Source organism: Taudactylus pleione, unplaced genomic scaffold (assembly GCF_031769625.1).
Source record: "Taudactylus pleione unplaced genomic scaffold, aTauple2 ptg000418l, whole genome shotgun sequence".
NCBI classification, from domain to species: Eukaryota; Metazoa; Chordata; class Amphibia; order Anura; family Myobatrachidae; genus Taudactylus; species Taudactylus pleione.
In genome coordinates this window covers 326,626-352,669 of record NW_028284820.1, presented here as the reverse complement: position 1 = coordinate 352,669, position 26,044 = coordinate 326,626, and the positions used below count along the sequence as shown (strand labels likewise).

General features: G+C 44.9%; 1 protein-coding gene across 1 annotated transcript in view; it reads left to right on the top strand.

Moving 5' to 3' along the window:
* Positions 1-6,570, top strand: part of NRIP3 (nuclear receptor interacting protein 3) — a 32,804-nt gene extending 26,234 nt beyond the window's left edge. Inside the window, exon 7 of the mRNA XM_088447088.1 lies at positions 4,582-6,570. Coding sequence (XP_088303214.1) covers positions 4,582-4,597 — 16 coding nt within the window. The 3' untranslated portion in view covers positions 4,598-6,570. The remainder of the gene's footprint in view (positions 1-4,581) is intronic.
* Positions 6,571-26,044: the final 19,474 nt, after the last annotated feature.

Genomic DNA, 26,044 nt, shown 5'->3' with positions numbered 1-26,044 from the left:
ACTGGGCGTTGGCACGTAGGCTAAGCATTCCGTGGTCGCGTTGGCGGAATCACGGATTATTCTGAGTTCTGCTTACGCAGAGATCCGTCTGATTTCAGATGGATTCCTTGCACCAGGTATATAGCTCTGCTGTATCTGAGCGGTGCTGACCGTGATGATGAGCGCTTTCCCAAGCGGATGTATGGGGGGGTACTTGTGTACTTTACGGACTTATTGCAGAAAGAACCCAAGTGTCCTACACTCATTGTTATTCATGGTAATGTCATAGTAATGTCTAAATCCCCTTCACGTAGAGGACCCTGATGTCATCAGCCAGTGTCCGGCGTCATTCCCAGTGTCCAGTGTCATTCCCTACCATCCAAGTGGACATAGAGGGGGAATATAACCTTGTAGCGAACCACCGAGCCTGAAGCGTGGCGAGCGCAGCGAGCCCACAAGGGGACAACTTTCTTCTTTAGGTGGGGACAACTTTCGGTACTTGTGTATATGAAGTATACATGTACCATTTCAAAAATTCATTGGGTTCTCTCTGCAATGAGTCCATAAAGTACACAAGTACCTATGGGGGAGATCCAGCCGCATAGACGCGGCTAAAACTGAATACAGGCGAAGCAGTGCAATTATTTCCCGCCATGCAATGCTGACACAAATACGGACGAATTGCGCAAAACTCTGAATCATCCCCCAAAATGCTAATTTTACTTAACTCCCCCAATTACAGCACTTTGGAGGGGGGTCTTTAACCATTAGCCGTATTTAACCTGGAGTCTGCCTATGACCTCCGTCATTACTTACAGTATGTCTTATTGTAGCAGGAGTATCTGTTGCAGCAATTTAAGGGCCTTTAATTAGTACCATGAAGTCATATGTCTCCTACGATGGAGAGAGGCCTGAGCTGGGGCAGAGGGGATGATCAGAGATCTCCTGGCTGTATGCAAGTGTCAGAATCCTATTCAGTACAGCGAATGGCGAGGGACTCCACCAAGGGGGCGTAGATTAAAAGATAGACAGTAAAAAGGTCGAGAGCGTCTAAATAGACACTAGATGTTAGACAGTCAGTAGGTCTACAGGGATTAAAAGTCAATAGGGATAAAAACGTCATCATGTAGGAAGATCGACATGTACAAATGCCTGCCATGGTCAAAAGGCTGACATACCAAAAATAGTCGACAACTGTTATTTTTTTTTTTTTCTAACACTAATCTTCAAGCCAACCCTAATGCTCCCCCTGGTGCCGAACCCTCCCTCCTAGTGCCTAACCCTAGAGGTGCGTATCCACTAGACGGTTAAAATTAGCGATTGAACAATTATGATATTGCTCAATTATCGTTCATAAACCGTGCAGTAAAATGCCGGCAAGGACCAGCGATGTGCGCTCCCGCTGGTCGTTGACTGCATTTTTCATCGCCTGAACATGCAGGCCAACCTGTTGATATCGACAGGTTGTGCATGTTCGGGTATGAGGGTGGGTGCCTTGACGATGGTGACGGCATGTGTGCAAAAAAAAAAAGAACGACAACCATAATAATATCTTAGAACAACATAATGAAAATTTCATCCATGAAGACTGAGATTAAATATTAAAGCAGGAGATTATCCATATACAAGAGGAGAGATAATATAATATGGATGAAGGATAGTATAGATACTCTCTGCACAACAACTAAAATCAAGAATATACAACCTCCTCTATCATTCTTTTCTGTATAAGATAACTATTATAGAGAGAGAACATCACTTACCATAATGAAATGGATTAGGGAAGGGCAATATAGAGATGGATGGACTCTCTGAGATAATAAGAAATGGATGATGTAAGAAAATAAAAGTATAGATAAAATACATATGGATTTAATACACAATTGATAAAACAATACACAATCGACACACCAACAATATTTAATAACAATAGGTAGAATAATTGAAGGAATAGAGAATTTACCATTTAGAGATTTTACAAAGTACAATATATACACTTGTATACACACACTGGGAGTAATACACATTCATTCACATATTTCACACACTTATACACAAGCACATTAAGTAATTAATAGCTATATTTGATAATCATGGATAAACACATACATAAAAATACACAATCACTAGTGAACACATATTTTGAGAATAATTCACCTAATGGTTATTACTTTTAATTTGAACTAACACATTTTTATATATTATTTTTCACCTTTGTATTTACATTACACAATAAATTATTACTCTTTGGATAGACAAATCTTGGGGTTTAAGACAACCATAATATTATCTTAGTACAACAGAATGGAAATTACATCTATGAAGATAGAGATTACATATTAAAGTATGAGATTATCCATATATAAGAGGAGAGATAATATATTATACATGAAGGACAGTATAGATACTCACTGTATAACAATTAAAATCAAGAATACATTCCCTCCTCTATTATTCTCTCCTGTCCCCCCCCCCCTTACTATATATTTGGCATAATTTTGATATGAGATATGTATCTAACGTAACATGTATATAATGTATGAGGATACCATATGAATATAACAATTAGCATGGATCATAAACACCATGCTAAAAGAATACCAATTTATAATATTATTGATCCTAATTTCCCAAGGATTATCCAGATTAATAATTAGCACTATATAATAACACATATAAATAAAAGGTATTCTCATACTGACAAAATAAAGAAAATATATATCAAAATGGTTGTAGAATATTCATAAATAATATAAAACGTGCATAAATAATTTTATCAGTAATATATCTATGTAATCATAAATATCAAACAGAATAACATTGTAACCTAGAAGGATATATTATCCCTGAATGCAATCTTTTCTCTCTCCCCCCCTCCTTTTCTGAATTCTCAATCATCATGGACATTATATACCTCTAAAATAATTAATAAAAATATTTTGACACCATAGCGATAAGATGGTTAGAGAAATTAAAATAGAAATAATAAATTACATTATCCTTAAAATCTAAACGCATGCTGATGAGCCACGCAAGTATACTAATTGACATCATAATTATGAAAACTATTATATAATAAGAAGAATGATTTTCCTTTTATTATTAAAAGAAATGAATTAAGCAGCGATGTCTCAGAAACATAAATGTGGGAAATTTGTCTGGAATTAAACAAAAGCAACATATAATATACAAATTATGCTCAATTAATTTATATGGTAATTTAATCAATACAGGGTAGAGACGCAGCTAACACAACGGACATAATGACATAAACACACCTTGACATACAGAGTGAGATTTAACAGCCAATCAGGAGAGGAGCGGGAGAACGAAATTCAAACAGACGAATTACTTCCATAGAGATCGTTTAAAAGGAGGACATGGAAGACGATCGGGTCACTGCCTTGAAAAAGCAGCCACTCGGCGAAACGCGCATCGGCGTTCCCCACTCTGCCGCCGGACACAGCAACACTGTGTTGATAATTAGGGGTCTATTTACTAAGCAGTGTTAGGAGACAGAGTGAAAAGTGATAAGAAAGTGATAAGGTGCCAGCCAATCAGCTCCCAATTGTCATCTCACAGGCTGTGTTTGAAAAATGACAGTTGGGAGCTGATTGGCTAGCACCTTATCACTTTCTTATCACTTTTCACTCTGTCTCCTAACACTGCTTAGTAAATAGACCCCTTATTGTCTTGAATATACAGTACCTGAAAAACTTGAAATATAGGGGGTGATAATTGTCCAGTAATAAGTATGTCATTTGATAACAAATAGAAATAGGCAGAACAAAATAAGTACTGCACGGATTTCAGTTCCCCAGAGGGACACTCGTTACGGAGGTATCGCAGTAACAGGAAAGAGAGTGTCAAATTGCAATATAACAAAATAATGGCAGAGTTGTATGAGTGAGAAGATACAATTGGATACTGTTGCAAAGTGTCAGTATTCTGCTACTAAAAGAACGGATGATACATTTGTACAGGGACTATGATAATATTTTTTTCTGAATCACAAAGAAAAAAATACGGTCTGATCCTCATAGCCCTAATTTGGGGGAAATAAATATCACTTTTCACTGATCCAGTGTTGACACAGTAATATCATACAACAACACATTTAGCCAAACTAAATTATACTGTTATTCTGCAAAAAAGTAAGCTCATTGTATTCTATTTAATCTGGACAAATATATACCCTGATGTCATATAACATCACCCCATTTTTGTGATACTTAAAGTACTTATATTATATTCAAACAAGTCCGACAATAGTGGGAATCAATTTTAAATCTATATCACTTTTTCTTAATTCTATATATACATCTTTAAACTATACAACTTTTTATTTTATTTTATAATATTTCGCCTAACCACTTGTGGACAATTATCTTTTTAAATAATAATTTATAAAGAAATAATTTTAATATATTTTTCTAGAGATTTTCTGTCAGAAAATAATTATTGGATCTAATTGTGCGTTTGACAAATCAACCTTGCCTTTTTCTTTGTTTTGGCATGTGTGCATTGTGTTGAGTCTCTGCCCATCTGGCTATAAACACAAAAATAAGTACCGGAATAACCCGCAGCTCTTCTTTGTGTCAGTTCATCAGATGCGTAATGGGAGGAGCCTCGGCTGAGCAAGGGAGGGACAACTCTCTCACCAGATCCAAACATCGTCATCGTGTGTACTGAGTCCTATGACGCATTAGTCTCTCTCTGTGCTTTTTATACTTGTCCCATCCTTGATAATATCACTATTAACTGGAGATTTTTTTTACTAGATGTATTTTAATATGCTGCTATTTATAGAAAAGATAATTGTACACACAGTAACCTGGACCGGTCTCCTGCTGCTGCTCCTCAGCTCTCTACTATGGCGCCCGTGAGCATGAATAACTCTCATTGTACCAGCCACCCCCTTCCGACTCCCTCCCCCAATGTCCTCCTATACTCTCTTGATAGTCGCCAACCGCTTTAGTAAGGGCAACATGGTGAAGAAGCAGCAAAGCTTTATGTGTGAATCGCTCTCTACTAGGCCATGTTTTCTGGATTTACCTGTGTGGGAATGTGAGATGGTTACTGACATATAAAACATGACCTGCTGGGAGCACTTCTAGTGGAGGTAAGGGCGGAAGAATTCCCGGATGCAGAAAATACTACAGATCTAACAATAGATTTCTTACCCAAAAAGAAGGCGTACATTTATATATAGAGCAACTAGGACATCACCCCAGTGATAGATTAACCCTGTGGTTTATTTCCACTGCATCAGTTGTCCCAAATTCCCTATAAAGAATATTTGTATACTGATTGATACAATAATAAGATATAAATGCAAACTATAGTAACTAAAGTAAGATTTACTCTGAAAAAACCCCATAAAAGTGAGAATTACTTCTTTTATATTGCAATTAGTGCCCCTGAGTAGCAGAAAGTAGAAAGAGAGCAGAAAGCATTGTTTTCCTTCAATAGAACAATTTATGTCATTCAGGGCTCTTTACGGGCTGAAGGGTAACTCAAATTCTCCACACACTGTGTAATTCACAATCTCAGGGGAATGATCTGCAAATTTAGGAGAGAGTAAGATATATAACAATATAAAATATATAGAGGGGATTTATGTGTTTTTTTGTTTTTTTTAGGAATGGTGTTTTGCTAGGTGATTATTGCAGTTTAGTTATGACTGTAATCTTTCTGGGGCCCCTGAGAAATTCTCACTACTCTTTGCTGTGTCTGCAAAACTAAAGAATAAGCCATATTCTTCCTCGATATAACACTGACTGTCCTAACCATTCCTGCCAGCTGCTGGGAGTTGTAGTTCCACAATAGTTGAAGTGGTAAAAATTGCCCCAGTCTCCTCTAAGCAAATGTGGTGGCAAAGAATTTATACTGTAATACTGGTTATCAGACCAGTATATAGATATAGAACGGATTATCTCAGGGTTGTTTAGCTGGAAAGATAGTAAATAATGGTCTGGTATCATACTACATGGCCGACCCCCCACCCCTTTCATGACAACCAGCATAATTTTAGATTTTTTACCAAAAACCCTCTAATATCATCATGTGCTATACATTATCAGAGAGTCTCTGGAGCTGAATGGGTGAATGATCTATCTGGCTTACAGCCACCAGGAGATCGTCTTTCGTCAGTCTATTACAAGTTACCCTTATGAAAGCTGATATCTGATTGGTTGCTGTGAGTTACAGTACATTCTACTGTATACACTGTAATTAGCTATGCCTTTAAACTGGACGTGTCACCTACACCCGGTGATGTCTGCCATTTTACACGGCGAACCCAATATTCAGGAGAATGCAGTCTATCAAGTCATTGGGAACTAGTGACGTCCCTCTGTGCCTTATGCCTCAGTGATGTCACTGGGTCCTAGGTAATATAAAGGATGAATATTGGGTCGGTCCACAAAATGGCTGCCGCCTCTGTTCGTCGGTGACGGGTGCACTTTACCTATTGCTACAAGCCATCAATGCACAGACAATCTGCCTCCTATGGAAATGTGCCAATGTTCACTTTAATTGCTAATATTTGTTGCAGCAAATTGTGACAATAAACATTATTGCATGTTGAAATGTGTCTTTGTGTCTTATTCTGCCATTGGGACTTGAGTTGTCTTGTCATCAAATCATTTCCAGTGTATCTTATATGAGCTGCCAACTCCCATACAGCATTGTATTTCATTATCAGCTGAACCCCAGCGCTTTACGCAAAGGTGTGTAAGCTGCCATTGCTACAAGTGACTGGTAGCCAGCTGCTCAGTACATAGAGCTGGATGCATAATAGAGGTTTGAGGTCTGTAATAGGTGCACAATGTTATAGGCATAATAAAAAGGGGTTAGGTATAAAATGCCGACAGCCGGGATCCCGACAGGTTTAACATACAGATACCTGTTGTTGGGTATCCTAACCATCCCTACCCTAACCCTAACTCTCCCTCTTTTGTGCCTAAACCTAACCGCCCCCTCCTAGCACCCTAAACCTAACCCTCCCCCCTTAGTGCCTAACCCTCCCCCTAGTGCCTAAACTAACCCTCCCCCCAACTCCGCTACTTACCTTCGGCATCCCAGCAGTTGGGATGCCGGAGCTAGGATTCTGACCGGCATTGGGATTTCGGCTCCAATAATGTAAGTGTCTGCATCCAGACCACTGGAATGCCGAGCGCATCGATTTCTCTGCACCCTAAACAAAGTTTCAAACTACCACCCCTATTACCCCAGTCCCTAACAAACACACTTTTCTAAAATAAAATAAAAATTACCCCCATCTCCTGGCTGTCATAGCTACGATCTATATGTACTGTTGTCCAAATGCAGAACACTGGGCCTGATTCAGACCCGCTCGCGAGCGATGAGCGCTCGCAAGCTGGTCGATGTTGCCCAAGTGCGCATGCGCACAACGGACCCGGGTCTGTCGTGCGCATGCGCGAGACCCGAATAAAGACGGCCAAGCTGTCGTTATGGGTCTCGCACCAAAGGGGGCGTGCTGTCGATAGTGAATGACAGCACGCCCCCTTTGGTGGGGGTGCCCATGGGAACGCCTACCGTCTGGGGCCGGCCCCACTGACATCACTAGTGATGTCAGTGGGACTGCTTTTGGCTCTGATAGAGCCAAAAGCACTCCAGGGCTTGCGGCAGCGAGATCCTACCGCAAGGGTCTCGTCGCAAGCCCGATGGTCGCGATGGTCTTGACCATTGCGACCATCATTTTGCCCGCTCGCTATAGCTATGGGTGGTCACCCACAGCTATGCGAGCGACCAGGAGGCAGCTCCAAAAAGGAGCAGGGACGGCCCTGATTCAGAGCGAGCGCTCTGTCAGAGCGTCCGGCTCTGAATCAGGGCCACTGTCCAGACTCCACTGCTGCCCAGGACACTGTCCAGACTCCACTGGTGCCCAGGGCAGTTCCATTTTTGTAAAAAAGAAATGTCAGAGACTTCCTTCATCTTTATATTGTACTTACTATGTAGCTTGGGCAGTGCCTCCCCCAAGATCCTGTCACCCTAGGCAGCTGCCTACTGGAAGTACTGGTCATGAGCATAAATTACTAATTTACAGAGATACTTAAAGAGTAATTCTACCAAGCAGTTAATTCAGTTATCATAAATACTGAATATTACTTCTTGGGTTAGAAGTTCCCCTAGTTATTAATATTCTTATTCTTTTTTTTTTGTCTTTTTTGATATATATTATATGATCTTGTGTAATAGTCAACTATGGTAGCTCTTATATACACTATATTTGTTACGGTACGATTTTTGTAAAATCTTTATTTGCTCCTTTCTGAATAAAAACAAGTTTAAAAAAAAAAGAAAAGTGAAATCAAGTACAGATGTGAATAACATTATGTCAGGTTTATCTGGGACAGATCTGCCCATTGGCTGGATACCCGGATCGTCCCTCATATTAATGAGAGATAAAGTGTTTGTGTTCGGGCCGGTGCTGGAGCTGGGCGTATAACTCTGACATGAAAGTAATGACTGTGCTCAGTATGTCTCCCTCTGTCTTATTTCTCCATCTGATTGATGTGCGACACCCTGCGGATAAATGTTCTCTGTTGCATAGGTTGCCTGCTGGCCTGTCTAATTCAGCGACTGGGTCTCCTGTGCCTAAACGCAGCTGCCACTAATGGAAGATGCTGGAATTGTGGCCAGTTTATCATGTACATTTCCTCTGTGTGATATTGGCAATAAGAAGCTCTCACCCATCCTATTCACCTGCAGAATGTGTAATGATAGGTGACGAGACCTGGAGACAGACATAACACAGTAACACACTGTTCCTGCAGAGCGTCCCAGGAGACTGATACAAGCAACTATTCTGTTTAAAGTTATTTGTAATGATCTAAAGTAAATTTCAGAACTGTGTAAGTTCAGCAAATTGAAGGTTAGGCTGATCACTAGTTTATACTGTATACAACTTCTATAAAAGGCTTATATTGTAGACTTTCTGCAGGTTACAGGAGAACCTCAGCAGGATACAGATGAATCATACTTCCCAATTCTCCCTCATTGTCAGGGAGACTCCCTGAAACAGTAGCAATCTCCCTGTCTCCCTGAAGAGCCTAACAATCTCCCTGATTACACCTTACCCCCATTATGTAGCTGTTATATATAAAAATAAATAGAGATATTTACATTCAAATGGGATCATTAGTATAATTTCCCTGCATTGGTTATGGCATAATGATCCCTATGGCTACATGCATTTTCTGTAATATATCAGTATGTTTTTATCAAAACAGAGATATTACTAACTGCTTTTGGGATCATTTACATTTGGATGTAAGTCAGTTTTTTGGTACGCCTCTCATATGTAGCAGTACACGCTGTTGCTTTCACAATCTCCCTGAAAAGCTAGTAGGCAAGCATGAGATGAATAGGTAACTGCTGGCGCACAGGAGAAAGGTGATGTAGCCCATAGTAACTAGAGACGTGCGCAGACCCCCGGGTTTTGGTTCTAAATCACCATCAAAACTACCCTCAAGTGTTTCGGTTTGATTTTGGATCTCATACAAATCAATAAAAATCGATAAAAAAATAAAAACAGCTAAAATTTGGACCTGCTTACATGCAATCCAAAACCCGAGTTCGGTTTTTAAATCCCAGTTCTGAACTGACAGCAGACCCGAGTCGGGACTCTGTACTACTTGGATCCCCAAAGTGATTCTGAACTGGAACTCGATTACACTCGGGAACCCTAAGTTCGGGTGCATTCGTATTTCAGGAAAAGCGAACCACACATCTCTAATAGTAACCAATCATTTGCACCCAAAACTGTTCTAGGAAATTGCCAAAATGTGATGGTTACAGTTGTTCTGTGCAGCGTTTTTTTTATAAATGTCCCCAATGTTTGGTCCTGTCATATAGGTCCATTCAGTCCATTGAATCTAACTGTCCAACAATCGTGGAACCACCTGCTCACTCATCCAAACTACACTCCACATCAATAACTTCATCAAACATCACCTCAATCCCTGGGGCAACATCAGAATCCCAGATGCAGGTCCAGCTCAGGTTTATTGTTACATTGATTAATGCTTATGGACGGTGGCATCTATCTATTGAGATAACACAATGGCTGACAATCAGGACCTATAACTTATTCAGTGGTAGATAGAGATTGAGGCTCACATGAGAGACTTTGTAGCTACCATTATGCCCTGTAGGGCTGGTCCATTAGTGGAGGATATAAAGGCCTACATCATAACTGCATTCACAAGAAATGTTTCAGTAGCTTAATGTAAATGGTACCCAGTCGGCGTGTCGCCATTTCGAATGTCGACACCAGAATATCAACATGTTCTGAATGTCGATAGTACATTTTAGGGCTAGGGTTTAAAAAAAATGCTGACCATATGTCGACACTGTGACCATTGCTGTCATTCTGAATGTCAGCGAGTATCAAGGTGCAGGGAGCAGCTGTTTCTCATGGGAGTGCATTGGGTCTGTATCTAAAGCTCAGTGCTGTTCGTATGTACGGGGAAGGGACGCCTGTTACTGACGGATCCCTTGCACCTAGCCTGGTGTCAGTGCAAGTGCCGATACCGATGATGGCGCTAGAACTGTGGGTGGGATAGGCATGTACTTTCAGACGCACATATTTGCAACTCACTTTGGTGGATTGTCGCGTTAGCATATGAAAGTAAGTATAATGCCGCGACCTTAGGGAATAGCGCCCGTAGAAGCTTCCCACTCAGAGTCTGGCCCTCAGTTGGCAGTGCCATGGAAAACCGACATTTTCTTGTACAAGCTTTTGTGAAACTAGGGCACATACATGCAAAAATAGACGTGGCTTGTAAGGCGGCATTGCCCAGCCCGCGGGTTCTTACGTTATATCAATATTAAATTATCACAGTGAAACTGCCAGAGAGTCAGGCCAGCCTTATGGGCAAAATTGGTCCATTAAGATTTTCAGCTACTGTACTAAACCTAGCACCCACGGGCATAACTAGAGCTTTGTGGTTCCTTAGCAACATTTTTAAGGGCATTTTATGCCCCACAGTAGTCCCCAACTTAATTTTGTGAATCTAAGTAGTGCTGTAGTACACATAATGCCACATAGTACCCTCAGCTCAGATGCTGCAACATTGTAGTGCCTCCAGTTCACAGTATGCCACATTGTTGTTCTGCCAGTAGACATTATGCCACACAGTACCCTCAGTTTTACCATTACATATTATGCCACATTCTGTGCTCCCAGTCAGGGCTGCCATCAGAGATTGTGGGGCCCCGAGACTCACAAAATAGGCTGCAATGCCCCCAGTAGTTGTGGCCCTTATGTAATGCCTCCTGTAGTTGTGCCCATTAAGCAATGTCCCCCAGTAGTTGTGTCCCTTATGCAATGCCCCCTGTAGCTGCACCCATTAAGCAATGCCCCATTTAGTTGTGCCCCTTATGCAATGCCCCCTGTAGCTGTGCCCATTATGCAATGAGCTCAGTAGTTGTGACCCTTCTGCAATGCCTCCAGTAGTTGTGGCCTTTCTGCAATGCCCCCTGTAGCTGTGCCCATTATGCAAAGCCCCCAGTAGTTGTGCCCCTGCTGCAATGCCCCCAGTAGTTGTGCCCCTTCTGCAATGCCCAGTAAGTAGTTGTGCACCTTCTGCAATGCTCCCTGTAGCTGTGCACATTAAGCAATGCCCCATTAGTTGTGGCCCTTATGCAATGCCCCTTGTAGCTGCGTCCATTATGCAATGCCCTCAGTAGTTGTGCCCCTTCTGCAATGCCCCCAGTAGTTGTGGCCCTTCTGCAATGCCCCCTGTAGCTGCGTCCATTATGCAATGCCCTCAGTAGTTGTGCCCCTTCTGCAATGCCCCCAGTAGTTGTGGCCCTTCTGCAATGCCCCCTGTAGCTGTGCCCATTATGCAAAGCCCTCAGTAGTTGTGCCCCTTCTACAATGCTCCCTGTAACTGTGCACATTAAGCAATGCCCCCATTAGTTGTGCCCCTTCTGCAATGGCCGCTTTAGCTGTGCCTATTAAGCAATGCCCCCATTAGTTGTGCCCCTTCTGCAATGGCCGCTTTAGCTGTGCCTATTAAGCATTGCCCCCATTAGTTGTGCCCCTTCTGCAATGCTCCCTGTAGTCATGGCCCCTAAGGTAGCGCACCCAGTACTAGCTCCCCATCCCCGCCCACACCCCTATGAGAAACTTACCTTCATGCTTGTACCACTCCACGCCGTCAGGGCTCCCGAGTCCCGCCATCGCTGCTGCTGCCGCTGCATGCTGGATCTAACTGGATCCAGCAGGCTCGCGGGCTCCTCACATCATGACGTCACCCGCGCACTGCATTACTGGGAACGCTGGCCTCTGAAGCGATCAGGGGCTTCTTTAGTCTCTGATAGCTTTAGAGACCAGCGTTCTCAGAACTAATGAGGGTCTGCCGAGCCGCGAGCCAGGAGCCGCATCGGAAACTCGGAACAGCCTCATGCGGCTTGAGAGCTGCGGGTTGGCCACCCCTGCACTATAGCTACACCCATGCTAACACCTGACGTTCTCACCAACTATGGTACTGCCTGAAGAAGGAGTAGCAACAAACGTTTGACTGGAGGACAAATAAACATTTTTATAAATATATTATTTCTATCTACAGGACACAGAAATGTGTTTTCATGCAGAATAGATGCAGAACAATCTGTCTATCCGGTGATGTAACCAAAGAACATGCTGTTTCCCCAATGCCCTTAATTGCTGTGTGCAGTGGATCCTCTCAGCATCCCTAGGGTTCATCAATGACAAATAGCCCAGCAGCAGCGGTCTCCATACTGCGCTGATAATTAGGGCGATTGTCACGCGTAGGCCCATCTCATTAATCAGACAGAATAAACAGCAGATTGTGGCCTTTACACCATGGAACTGATAAAAGTCAGATTTATCCCAGTGATATAGCACTTCCCAGGTAACCTGGAAATCCCGCTGCGCGGCTCAGCGTGGAGGCAGCACGCGGACATCAGACCAGCCGAAGCGTGGAGAACAGTGGAAGAGGCGCATTAAATCCTCTGGGTGATGCCCATAGCAGCAACTAGAATTCAATGTAGCAACTTCCTTTATTCAGAAGGTTCTATTTTGGGACATGTGGAGAACAGTCTGAGGGGATAGAGAATGGTAAATGGCTGTAATTATCCCTGAACAACGGGAGAGGGCGGATCTGTGATCTGCTTCTGTGTCAGATCTCTGTAACCATAATGACACAATCCATGTACTGCAGTCTGCCCATAACCTAAGATCTAGTGACATCACTGGGGCGCAGGAGACATGGGGGGGTCTATGTTCTAAGCCATGGAGAGATAAAGTGGACGGAGATAAAGTACCAACCAATCAGCTCCTAACTGTCACTTTACAGTCTATGGTGTCTATTTACTAAGCCTTGGACGGAGATAAAGGACCAACCAATCAGCTCCAAACTGTAATATCTCCAAACACACCTTATGATGTGACCAGGGCCGGTGCAAGGTTTCCGGGCGCCCTAGGCAACATTTCACCAACCGCCCCTGCTCCCTCCAATTTATAATATGCTGCGCATCAGTCTCCCCAGTTAAATAACATGCCACACAGCAATGTTCCAAATTCATAGTAAACTATATAGAATATTACACACAGGAGAGCGCCAACATCATAATGTACCTCATAACACTGCCGCAAATTCTTAATATGCCACACAGCTGTGCCACAAATTCATTATATGCCACTAAGCCATGAATTTGCCATTCTTTTTTTTTTTGTGGACTCAGCGGCGCCCTCCAGTGGCTAGTGCCCTTAGGCGGCTGCCTAAGGTTGCCTAATGGTAGCACAGGCCCTGAATGTGACAGTTAGAACTGATTGGTTGGTATTAAGGACCTCATTCAGAGTCGGTCGAAGCGGCCGCACGGTCGTACAGGAAAAGGGGCCGGATATGCAAATGATGCACTCGCATGTTGCGTCCCTAAGATCGGATCGGCAGCTGGCCGACCAAGGGGAGGAAGCGGCCGGAAGACAAAAAATACGCCCCCTTCTCATACGCATTACACATCATCTCCGGGCATATAAGGATTAATCGAGACCATCGGGACCCATCGGAACTGGTCGTAGAGCTTAAGGTTGACCATACCCTCTCTTAAACTCTACGATCATGTCAGTGTACAAACCACCCATGTCACGTGTGCCATGACACTACTTTGTTAATTATGCACTCCCATAAAACGCCGTTCGCATAATTAGGCACGCCTGCGTTCGGATCTCCACTCCCCCGTTTTCAAGCACCTTCCCCTGTTACCACCCACAAACGCCTCAATCTGTCACTCAAACTACCGACCTGGCTGTGTTCAAGGAGAGAGAAATTTCTGATCGTAGCGGCTAGTCTGCGCACGCGCATTGCGAACTTTACGCATGTGCAGTTTAGCGAACATCGGTGGCGTACGACCGTGCGGCCACTTCGACCGACTCTGAATGAGGTCCTTAATCTCTGTCCACTTTATCTCTCATCAAGGCTTAGTACATCTACCCCCATGGTCCGTCATTTCTCATGTGGTTACTGCACACTTGCGCACTTTATTTTATCCCTCCCCGGGAGAAGCCCGGGGAGGAGAAGCATTTGGACGGTGATGGGGGGTGTGACCTGACTTTTCACATAATTAAGACCAGCCCCTTCATGGTGAAAATTCGCTGTAAAATTCTCCCCATTCCCCAGGAATGCGGAAGAAGTGCCTTCTCTACCGGGTGTGCGGGGGGTTACCCCAAAAATCGTAAGCCTCTTACTGTATTATTCCTATAAAATGTTAAAGGGATTGCGGTCTTAGGGCCATTTACAAAACGGAGATAAACTAGTCTTGCGGTGCCAGTGCGATATCACGTTGCCATGTACTGTGGGCATGCGCAGTATGACGAACCCATAATCTTTTCAATGGGCATGCGTGGCCTTATCGGCTAATGCACGCTAAGTATTTAGATGGGTGAAGATAATGACTGGCGATGTGGGCAGTGGGCTCTCTGTCCTCCGCATGCGCAGTATGTTTTTATAAGGTTCCTGCCACAAAGCCATTATTGTACTGACGTGAGCTCTTGAAATGCATCCCCCTTAGGTCAGATCTTTAGTGAATAGTAGCGGTAACCTGTTTAGCACCAGCCGTACATATTGACAGTTGCTGTTGCATCTTAGTAAATATACTCCTATGTATGAGATGCAGACCAGCGTCAGTATACTAAGAGCTAGTGGCATCACGGTGAGGCATAGTTTACAATGTGGCAGTGGCTCCTTAGCTCTCCCCCAGGCTGCGTGTACATGCTTGGCAAAATACTGTGCTGAGAAATACAGGCAGGTACTTATCCATCATGCAATACCATCAGGGAGGCGAGTGGTAAGATTGGATCCCAGAAGACATACTAGGGGGTTCAGGCAGGGGCGTTTCTAGAGAGGAGGGTGCCCGTGTGCAGTCTCTGACACGGGCCCCCTCCTCTCCGCACGGCGGCCGGCAGCGCACTGAGCTATGCGCGGCCAGCGCCGGAGTTATAGACTCTGGGCACTAGAGTGTGCCCAGAGTCTATAATGTATACAGAGGTCACCGGGAAAATGGTTGCGGCAACCATTTTCCCTGTACTGGCGTGGCCATTTTCCAGTCGTTTTACAGCGCCGCACCCCTGCGCCGATGTGAGACTTCAGAGAGGTAAGTAATATTATGGGTGCAGGATGTGCGGTGTGGGGTCCCCCTGGACCCAGGGGCCTGTGTTCCCCGCACACCCTGCACCCGTTATAGATACGCCCCTGGGTTCAGGTCCTGGGCGGCCGTCCCATTGGTGTACGCTGGTAAGAACCCGGAGAGCCTGTTCTGGGCCTTACACTGGAGGATTTGGATGAAAACTTCACAGGCAATTGGTCTGGGATGCCTAATGGAGTGGTTGGGGTCCCCGTCAGACCTCAAGGCAGAGTGTACCGGGAAAAACTTTGACCCATGGAGCCTGTTCCGGGCCTTCCATTGGATGGATGTGGATGACATCATATAATGAAACTACTGGCAGCATAATTGCCGAATGAGGTGCAAAGAGTGGAAGGTGCTTCAGCCGCCTGTAGGGACTGCAGTTTTCGGGCTGAAATAAGGATTTTCCTCATATAACGCGGCCGCCATTCTCAGATGGCGTTACAGTATATAAGGTAAGGCTTTAAGGATTTTGGGCCTGATTCAGACCCACTCGCGAGCGGCTGTCTGCTCGCAAGTGGGTCGATGGTCTGCACTGAGCATGCGCACGACGGAGGGAGCTCCGTCGTGCGCATGCGCCAGACACGACGAGCGAAGGACTTTCCTTCGCTCGTTGTGTCCGATCAAAGGGGGCGTGCTGTCAATGTTGATTGACAGCACGCCCCCTTTGGTGGGCGTGCCGGGGGCGTGCCTCCCTGACGGGGGCGTTCCCACGGGAACGCCTCCCGTCAGAAGCCGGCCCACTGACATCACTAGTGATGTCAGTGGGAGTGATTTTGGCTCTGATAGAGCCAAAATCACTCCGGAGCTTGCGGTTGAAAACCTCAACCGCAGGCTCCGGCTCGCAATTTCGATGGTCGCGATGGTCACGACCATCGCGGCCATCAAAATGCACGCTCGTATAGCCTGTGGGTGGTGACCCACAGCTATACGAGCGTCCAGGAGGACGCTCCATGAAAATGGAGCCCGGCCCTCATGCAGAGCGTGCGCTCTGCTCAGAGCGTACGGCTCTGAATGAGGGCCTTTGTTCATGTTTTTCTGCTTGCTGCACAACAGAAAACATTAAACGCTGTAGAGAGATGACTTCCTCTGCACAGTGCAATATTAGTAGTCGGGCATTAACGGAGAAGATCATTTCCTACTTAGGCCCGTATCCAATTTGAGGTGAAAAGCTGGAATCCGCGGGAAAAGTTTCGCCGATGACGTAATTTTGCCAGGCGGAAAGTCAATGCAATGTAATAGGAGGAAAAGTTTCGCCTATGAATAGCAGGCAGAAAAAAGTGCAGAATTGGGGTTTTGGGGTGCAACGTTGCGGGAACCCCCGTGCAACCTTCAGACAGTCCCCCAAAGGTAAAATGTGTCAAATTTAAAAAAAAAAAAACCCTTAAGATTACCCAAAAAAAATCACTTTGAATTTGGGGGCGAAAAAAAAAATGGTGGGGGACAAAGATAAAAACTAGCGAACTTGACTCTGCCCCCCAAGTATACCCCAGGTGGTTTTTCTCATTGCAGGGGTTTGCGGCAGGTGGATTGTTCACGATTTTTTCAACTTAACTTTAGCAACTTTAAAATATGCTGACCCCCAATTTAAAGTACCCCAAATTTGCTGGGATAAGTTATTTTCTACAAAAAATACTCCTGAATACTATTCTGCATCACTTATACAAAAATGCTATTTAGCAGCTATTGAGCCCGTTTAAAAACCCCAAATACCTTCAACAAGCCAAATCGGGGGGTACCATAGGAACCCCCATGTCAGAGCATAATTTGGGGGGTGTCAGGCTGATTTCCCCAAATCTGATAGTACTTTCCGCCTGTTCAAGTTTCGCCGGGTCCCGTTTTTGCGTACTTTCAAATTGAATACGGGGATATGCGGGCACGCGCGCGATACTTTTCCATCTACAAAACACGCGATGTAGGCGAAAAAGTCCGGGAGACGGAAAAGTATCGCGGGTCCGCTCAAATTGAATACGGCTCTTAGCTGGGATACGTAAATCATGCGGAAAGGATTTAAGTGACCTTTTGCTTGCTAAATACACTGATTGGCGGATGGTGCTGGTTCTAGGCTCATTGCTGCCCCTCTCCCTGTACTAATCAAAAGCACAGGATGAGCAATGGTAACTTCTGCTATGTCACTGATTCCAATGAATAGACTGCTATGCTGATTACTGGGCTGGTGTTCATACATAGACGCCCTGTGTGTAATACTTTACTGTATATGCCTCACCTCTCTGACATACCTTTCCCATCTGAAAGGCCACTGAGCTGAACAAATCTCCATTGACGCACTGTGCAAAAGTGTCAACGCAACATCAAAGTCCACTCTCCTGCAACTTTATATCCTCCTCTTGTCATTATCTACATATAATAATTCTACAAGGTCTGTCACGAGTCAGACATGTGCAGTGGGAGCCACCCTCCATGCTAGTGGCTCCCACTACTGGAGGACATGGAGAAGTGGCCCTGAGAAATTACGCTGGGCCATGTGTTGAGGGAAGGGGGGAGACATTTTCAACTTGGCTAATTCTGGGTCCAATATGCTAGTAGTAAATACAGGATCTGGGTTAAGGTGGTTTGTGGGGGTCCCAGGGCAACTTACTTGTGGGGACCCCCTACCAATAAAATTGTGAAAATTATATACTGGCAATGTTATTACAAAGTATAATGTGCAAATACTCTCAGCACCACAAATATGTTCACCATGTCACTGAGTGCCCCCAGTTCACATTATGATACACTGTATTGCCCCCAGTCCATATTATGCTACATTGTAGTGCCCCAGCCCACATTATGATACACTGTAGTGCCCCTAGTTGACATTATGCTACACTGCAGTGCCCCTAGTTCACATTATGATACACTGTAGTGCCCCCAGTCCATATTATGCTACACTGTAGTGCCACCAGCCAACATTATGATACAGTGCAGTGCCCCTAGTTCACATTATGCTACACTGTAGTGCCCCATGTTCACATTATGATACACTGTAGTGCCCCCAGCTCACATTATGATACACTGTAGTGCCCCTAGTTCACATTATGATACACTGTAGTGCCCCCAGCCCACATTATGATACACTGTAGTGCCCCTAGTTGACATTATGATACACTGTAGTGCCCCTAGTTCACATTATGCTACACTGTAGTGCCCCTAGTTCACATTATGCTACACTGTAGTGCCCCCAGTCCACATTATACTACACCGTAGTGCCCCAGTCCACATTATGCTACACTGTAGTGCCCCAGTCCACATTATACTACACTGTAGTGCCCCCAGCCCACATTATACTACACTGTAGTGCTCCCTCCCAGTCCACATTATGCTACACTGAGTGCCCCCAGTTCACATTATGCTACTGTAGTGCCAACAGTCCACATTATGCTACATTTTAGTTCCCCAGCCCACATTATGCTACACTGTAGTGCCCCCAGTCCACATTATACTACATTGTAGTGCCCATAGGGTCCCAGGCCAACTAACTTGTGGGGGTCCCCTACCAATAAAAGTGAAAATTATATATTGGCATTACAAAGTATAATGTATGAATACTCTCAGCACCACAAATGTGTTCATCATGCCACTGAGTGCCCCCAGCCCACATTATGCTACACTGCAATATCCCCATCCCACATTATACTACACTGAGTGCCCCAGTCCACATTATGCTACACTGTAGTGCCCCCAGTCCTCATTATGCTACACTGTAGTGCCCCCAGTCCAAATCATGCTACACTGTACTGCCCCCAGTTCACATTATGCTACACTATAATACCCATAGGGCGCATAATGCTACACTCTAGTGCCCATAGTCCGCATTATGCTACACTGTAGTGTAGTGACTCCAGTCCACATTATGCTACACTGTAGTGCCCCCAGTCCACAATATGCTACACTATAGTGACTCCAGTCCACATTATGCTACATTTTAGTGCCCCCATTCCACATTATGCTAGACTGTAGTGCCCATAGTTGACATTATGCTAGACTGTACAGTGTAACATAATGTGGACTGGGGGTAGTGCATACTTCCAGAGCGCTAGTTTGAGTGACAAAACGGGGCGTCTGTGGGTGGAGACTGGGGAAGGTCTGTGTAAATGGGGTGTGCTTGCACTAGCGCAGGCATGGCTGGGCGTTTTTACACCAACTTAAGGGTGTGAATAATTAACACGTAGTGTCAGCATACGCGTCATACTAGATAAATAAATTAAGCACTGCGTGGTAGTTCTATGTCACCCGATATTACCAATGTTTTCATACACTTGGTGATGACGTCTGAAAGTGGGCGTCTTTTCTCCAGGCTGGTGTGCGTCTAACTTCACCCGATGATCGCACGTTCAGACATAGGAGGCGTCCTCATGCCTTAGTGTGCGATCGCATAATTTGCATATTTTCTTTCCTTAAGGCTGCGAACGAGCGCACCCTAGCGAACGGGTCTGAATCGGGCCCTGAGTGCAATATCATTATATTCCACACACAGAGACTTAGGGCCGAATTCAATTCAAAGCCGCGGTTTTCGCCTGTTTCCAAAGTATTCAATTCCAGGACGTTTTCGGCTAGGCAAAAAACTCCATAGGCAAAAACAGGTGAAAAAGTTTCTCCACCAAAATGCAGGAGAAAGTGCAAAATCCATATTTTGGGGTACAAATGTTGGGACTTGGGGCCTGATTCAGACCCGTTCGCTATCTGTGTATGTTTGCTAGATGCGTATGCAAATTTTTCAAAGTGACACCACGGGAAGCGATCGCTCGCCGAGGCATAAGCACGCCCACCATGTTTTAGCAAGTGCCCACTTTGTGTATGCATACGCCCAATCGCACAGGCAGAGCCGCCCACCAGCAACACGTCATCTCCAGGAAGTGTATTAAAACATTGGTACATCGAGCACCATCGGATGCGAACGCAGTGCTTGAGGTAGCTTTACCCTACCGCAATCATTGTGAGGAAATCAGTGTAAAAAAAATGGCAAGTGACGTGTACTATGACGCTGCCTGGTAATTATGCACACCTCTAAAACGGCGTTGAAACACCCAGGCACGCCTGCGTTCGCATCTCCAACCCCCCGTTATTAGTGTCCTGTACCTGTTACCACCCACAAATGGCCTCTCCTGTCACTCATTCCCCTGGGCTGCCTTTGCTGGGTGAGCGAGAGGGTTGCGATCGCAGTGAGTAGTTCGTGCACGCACAGAACGAAGCGTGCGCATGCATGTACGCACAACATTAGCCCGCTTGCGAATGCACAGCTCTGAATCAGGCCCTTGGTTCAAAACCCTTTGGACAACCCCCCTAATTACTAATTAGGGAAAAGAAAAATTATCTTAATTCACCCCAAAAAAAGACATGTAATTTTTGGGGCGAAAAATTTAAAAAGTGTTGGAAAATGGGTCTACTCTAAAGTGGATGCAGCAGGTGTATTTTAAAAATTTTTATAGACATCAAAATATACTAACACCCATTTTAATGTACCCCCAATTTAACTACAGCAATAAATCCCCCCCCTCACAACACAAATGCTTTACATAATTTTTTTCTTTTTTTTCACACTTATGCAAATATGCATATAACAGCCCTTTGACTTAATTTAGGTACCCTAATTACTTTTCTTAGGGTTATTAATATGCTTCTATATTGATTCCCTGGGTGAGTTTGGCTTTATTGGCGGTACAGACTGATTTCCCCCCCAAAAAAACTGACATTTTAAGCAGTTCCGCTATTCACTGCATTTGCCAATATTCGTTTTCGCCTGTTTTACAATTGAGTAGGGCGAAAAGCGGGTGTGCGCATTGAGTAAGCAGGCGAAAACTTCGCCTCAAAACACGCGAATGAGGTGAAAACATTTTTGTTTTTCGCCGATCCCGGCTTTTCGTGGCTAATTGAATTTGCCCCCTTAGTCTAATTAGGCTTCTCTATTGGAGAAAACTCAGAGGCCAGAGCAGGCGAGCAGAATGCAATCCCGGCCTTGATATTTCTGTCTGTGTAATGAGGCTGAGAGCAGAAAATGGGAGCAGAGCATTTTCTTTATGGTCGCCATGGTAATCCTGCACAACTAGGCCACGATGGCTGTACCGCCCCCCCCACTGGCACTGTGCGTCCAGAAAATCAATAGCAGAAGCCAGTGGTGACTGAGCGATTTGCAAAACCCCAGCTGAGGATAAATGTGTTGAGTTTTTAGTGCATTTTGCACATCCATCCAATTAGTCTTGTGTCGTCTTTGTCACGGCGGCTTCATTTACGATAAAAGATCTGCAATAGCACGCAGGGCGGCGGACGCCTGGAACAGGCTGCACTCATCACTGTGGTTACATTAACTCCAGATTGGAACTTGGAAGCTGAGCCGCTGAATCTATGAGGCTCCTACATCACAATGCGTCTGAGAGGAACGTACATGATGTATTGTACTGGGAGATAATGGTACTGATCTGGTTATAGCCTCTCTGTGACAGACGTAGTTACCGATGTCCTTAGTGCAGCTGCGGCACACGTAAAATAAGGCTTAATTCATTTACTAGAGTACAAAAGTTAATGACATTTGTTATAAATAAATAAAAAAATAAAATAAAATACGACTCCTGGTAATTTAATTTTCCAACCCTCTATGGTCTAATAAGGGCCTTCAGCATGGAGCTAAGTCAAAATGTGCTGACTGTCACCAAAACACAATCACATGACTGCCAGCTGTGCTGATTGGTGGAACTTGAAATGGGTGCGGGTCATGGGGAGGTGAATGAGGGGTGTGACTGGATGGATCAGGAGCAGGACTTTGACAGGATTACAGTTGAGTGGTGTACTATATGCAGGATTAAGGGGCCCATTTATCCCATGTATGAAGCAGGGATTGCAGCAGATATCTCTGATGGGATGCGGTAAAAATCCTGACAGTCGGGATGCCAAATCTTAGAATGCTGGCGCTGGAATCCTTGTGCTGGCATCCCGACAGTAAGGTGCGGGGTCAGGGGGAGGGCTAGGATTAGGCACTAGGGGGAGGGTTAGGATTAGGCATTAGGGGGAGGGTTAGGCACTAGGGGCAGTGCTAGGGTTAGGCACTAGGGGGAGGGTTAGGATCAGGCACTAGGGGGAGGGTTAGGATTAGGCACTAGGGGGAGGGTTGGGGTTAGGCACTAGGGGGAGGGTTAGTATTAGGCACTAGGGGGAGGGTTAGGATTAGGCACTAAGGGGGGAGGGTTAGGATTAGGCACTAGGGGCAGTGTTAGGATTAGGCACTAGGGGGAGGGTTAGGATTAGGCACTAGGGGGAGGGTTAGGATTAGGCACTAGGGGCAGTGTTAGGGTTAGGCACTAGGGGGAGGGTTAGGATCAGGCACTAGGGGGAGGGTTAGGATTAGGCACTAGGGGGAGGGTTGGGGTTAGGCACTAGGGGGAGGGTTAGGATCAGGCACTAGGGGGAGGGTTAGGATTAGGCACTAGGGGGAGGGTTGGGGTTAGGCACTAGGGGGAGGGTTAGTATTAGGCACTAGGGGGAGGGTTAGGATTAGGCACTAAGGGGGGAGGGTTAGGATTAGGCACTAGGGGCAGTGTTAGGATTAGGCACTAGGGGGAGGGTTAGGATTAGGCACTAGGGGGAGGGTTAGGATTAGGCACTAGGGGCAGTGTTAGGGTTAGGCACTAGGGGGAGGGTTAGGATCAGGCACTAGGGGGAGGGTTAGGATTAGGCACTAGGGGGAGGGTTGGGGTTAGGCACTAGGGGGAGGGTTAGGATTAGGCACTAGGGGGAGGGTTAGGATTAGGCACTAAGGGGAGAGGGTTAGGGTGCAGGGAATGGGAGGCTAGGTTTAGGCCCTAGTGGGGGAGGTTAGGGTCAGGCACCGGGGAGGGAGGGTTAGGGTTGAGAGAGAATACTCACCAACAAGTGTCGGTATTCTAACCCTGTTGGGATGCCACGGCATCCCATACCCATTCCAGCTCCAAAAGCTGCTGTGATCCCTCCATTCCTGCAGGCAGCTGCATACCCCATGGGTTTCTATGGGGGATTCAATGCTACCAGATTTACCAACATGCTGAATGCGATGCATTCCTGATATTGGCCCCCGCTGCTAAACGCCATCTGAAGATGGCATTAGCCCATTGAAGCCAATGGGCTACACATTGCAAAACTTACCGGGAGAGGGTTCCAAAGTGAGAGTGCACATGCACAGTAGCCTCGACAGCTCTCCGGGCACATCGCATCCTGTGCCGACGTGTGCCGGATGATACATCCCAGCATTATAATCGCATTTTGCAATGCAATCATGGACGGTACTCTCATTCCCAGATCGCATTGCATATTAGATCATTAATAAATGGGCCCCTAAATGTCTACTTATAAAATGTACCCAGTTGTTTGTCGAAAGCATAGTACATAGAGGTAGTAGCAAAAGTTAGAAGGGACCTGGAGGTAGCAGTTGATTATCGGCATTGATGACTAGCAACCATTGATGACTTGCTGTTGAGGGTTTTACCATTAATGGCATAGGTCTGATGGCGCAGAGTTACATATTTGTTTCTTTGCACACGTGCGTCTGTGATCTCACTATTTCTGTGCAGTGTGTGATCATTGTCAAAGCTGGAAAATTGGCTGAGACAATATCAGTTTAAAATTGAATTGCGGCGACGCCATCTTGCGACTGGCCGCAAGACACCATTTTGGAAATGAGATCGCAAGACGCCATCTTGCGAATGGCCGCCCAAGCGCCATTTTATATAAACTCAAATTTAAGTACATATGGCGATATTACTATTAGCACCATGCAATTGCATATTTTATCATTTCTCAGTAATACGCACAATTGCGCTGTTAACTAGTCGCATATTAGCGAATGCATACATTCCTATATGAAAACACCGTTTAGTAGCTAAATGCGCACGCACCCGCACCAAGTTAACTAGCGTCTTTATATCAAACCCTGCATACTCACACATTACATATTCACATACAAGGTTTCATAAGCTTTAAGGTAAAAGATTTAAGTTAGTTCAGTTAGTATAAATGCTGTGAAATAAAGATATTTGATAACTAGGGTTTTATACATGCTAAGAAAACCGTGTTTGGTTTCGTACTGATGCGTACTCTTTCAACAGAATTCCGGTACTATCGGTGTGGAGACGCATCATGCATTCTCAACTTATGGACCGCAGAGACTTCAAGCAACAAAATGTATAACTGTTAGGATTTTGCATGGGGGCGGGATGACAGAGACCCCCAGTTGTTAGAGGCTGGGTGAGTCTATTTGAACCAGCCTGTTACACTCTCTGTAACAGATGCTTCCTTCCTGGGAACCAATGACATCAGCAACAAACTCTCCGGTCTATTCTGGGGGGGTATAAATATGTGTGCTCAAACACTGGGATTTTAGTCTTCATGCTGAATGCTGATAGACGAGGGGTTTCTTGCTGATGCCTAACATCTGGTCCGGAAGCGCTGCGTATGTATACTGTACTTGGGTCTGTATAATTCCTTTGTGCCGAATTGTGTCTGGATCAATAGCGTGTAACTGACTATACTTTTACTTGAATAATACTTGTGCTTTGGAACCACAGATTCCAGGTCTTAAGTCTTTATTTACTGTATGACTGCGCAAATTAGCGTCATCTTTAGAAGGTATAGGCAGGATATTAGAAGGTATAGGCAGGATATTAGAAGGTATAGGAAGGAGTGTATAGAGGTTCAGATCCAGTATCGTTAGTTGGGGGCTCGTAGTGAAGTCACTTACCTGCTCACACGGTACATACGTCTATCGATATTTCAGCAAAGGGTGGAATGGCCACATGCAGGGTTTACCTGCAACCACTTTGTGCTGAAAGATCGCTATCCATCTCCGTGTGAATCAAGGTAGCTGACTAGAATCCAGGGACAAGAGAGGAAAAAGTTTGTTTTCCTCTGTTGATAGAACCTTACGTTTAAAGGGGTGCCACAGTACTGAGTATGTGGCTGAGTCGCAGGTTTGCGCACAGCAAATATGCACTTTTGTGTACGCAGCTAAAGGTTATCATACGGTTGTGTGGTAGTCGCATTATTGTGTATGCGACTGGTCGCACAATAGCGTATACGTACTTCCAGTTGTGCTGCCACGTGTTTTAGATAAAGCTGTTGAGGTTTACATTTTTCAATTATTATCAATATCTGGGTTAACGTGTATTTTTCTGCGCAGGAAGTGTAACAGTGAGTGTTTGTTGGTAGGGGTAACCTGTTCCCTACAGTTAAAGGTACCGTATGACCTTTAAGTGCTAAGTGCTAGTCGCTCGGTAAGCAGCTTTACCGTTCTATACACAGTAGCAGGTGTACATGTTGTCTTTGTTGTAGAGAGGTGCATGGAAGTGGCCGACATACAAACTTTCATAGGTGTGGAAGTTGCCTTACTAAATCTTATCCGGGTGTGGAAGTTGCCTTTTTCAAA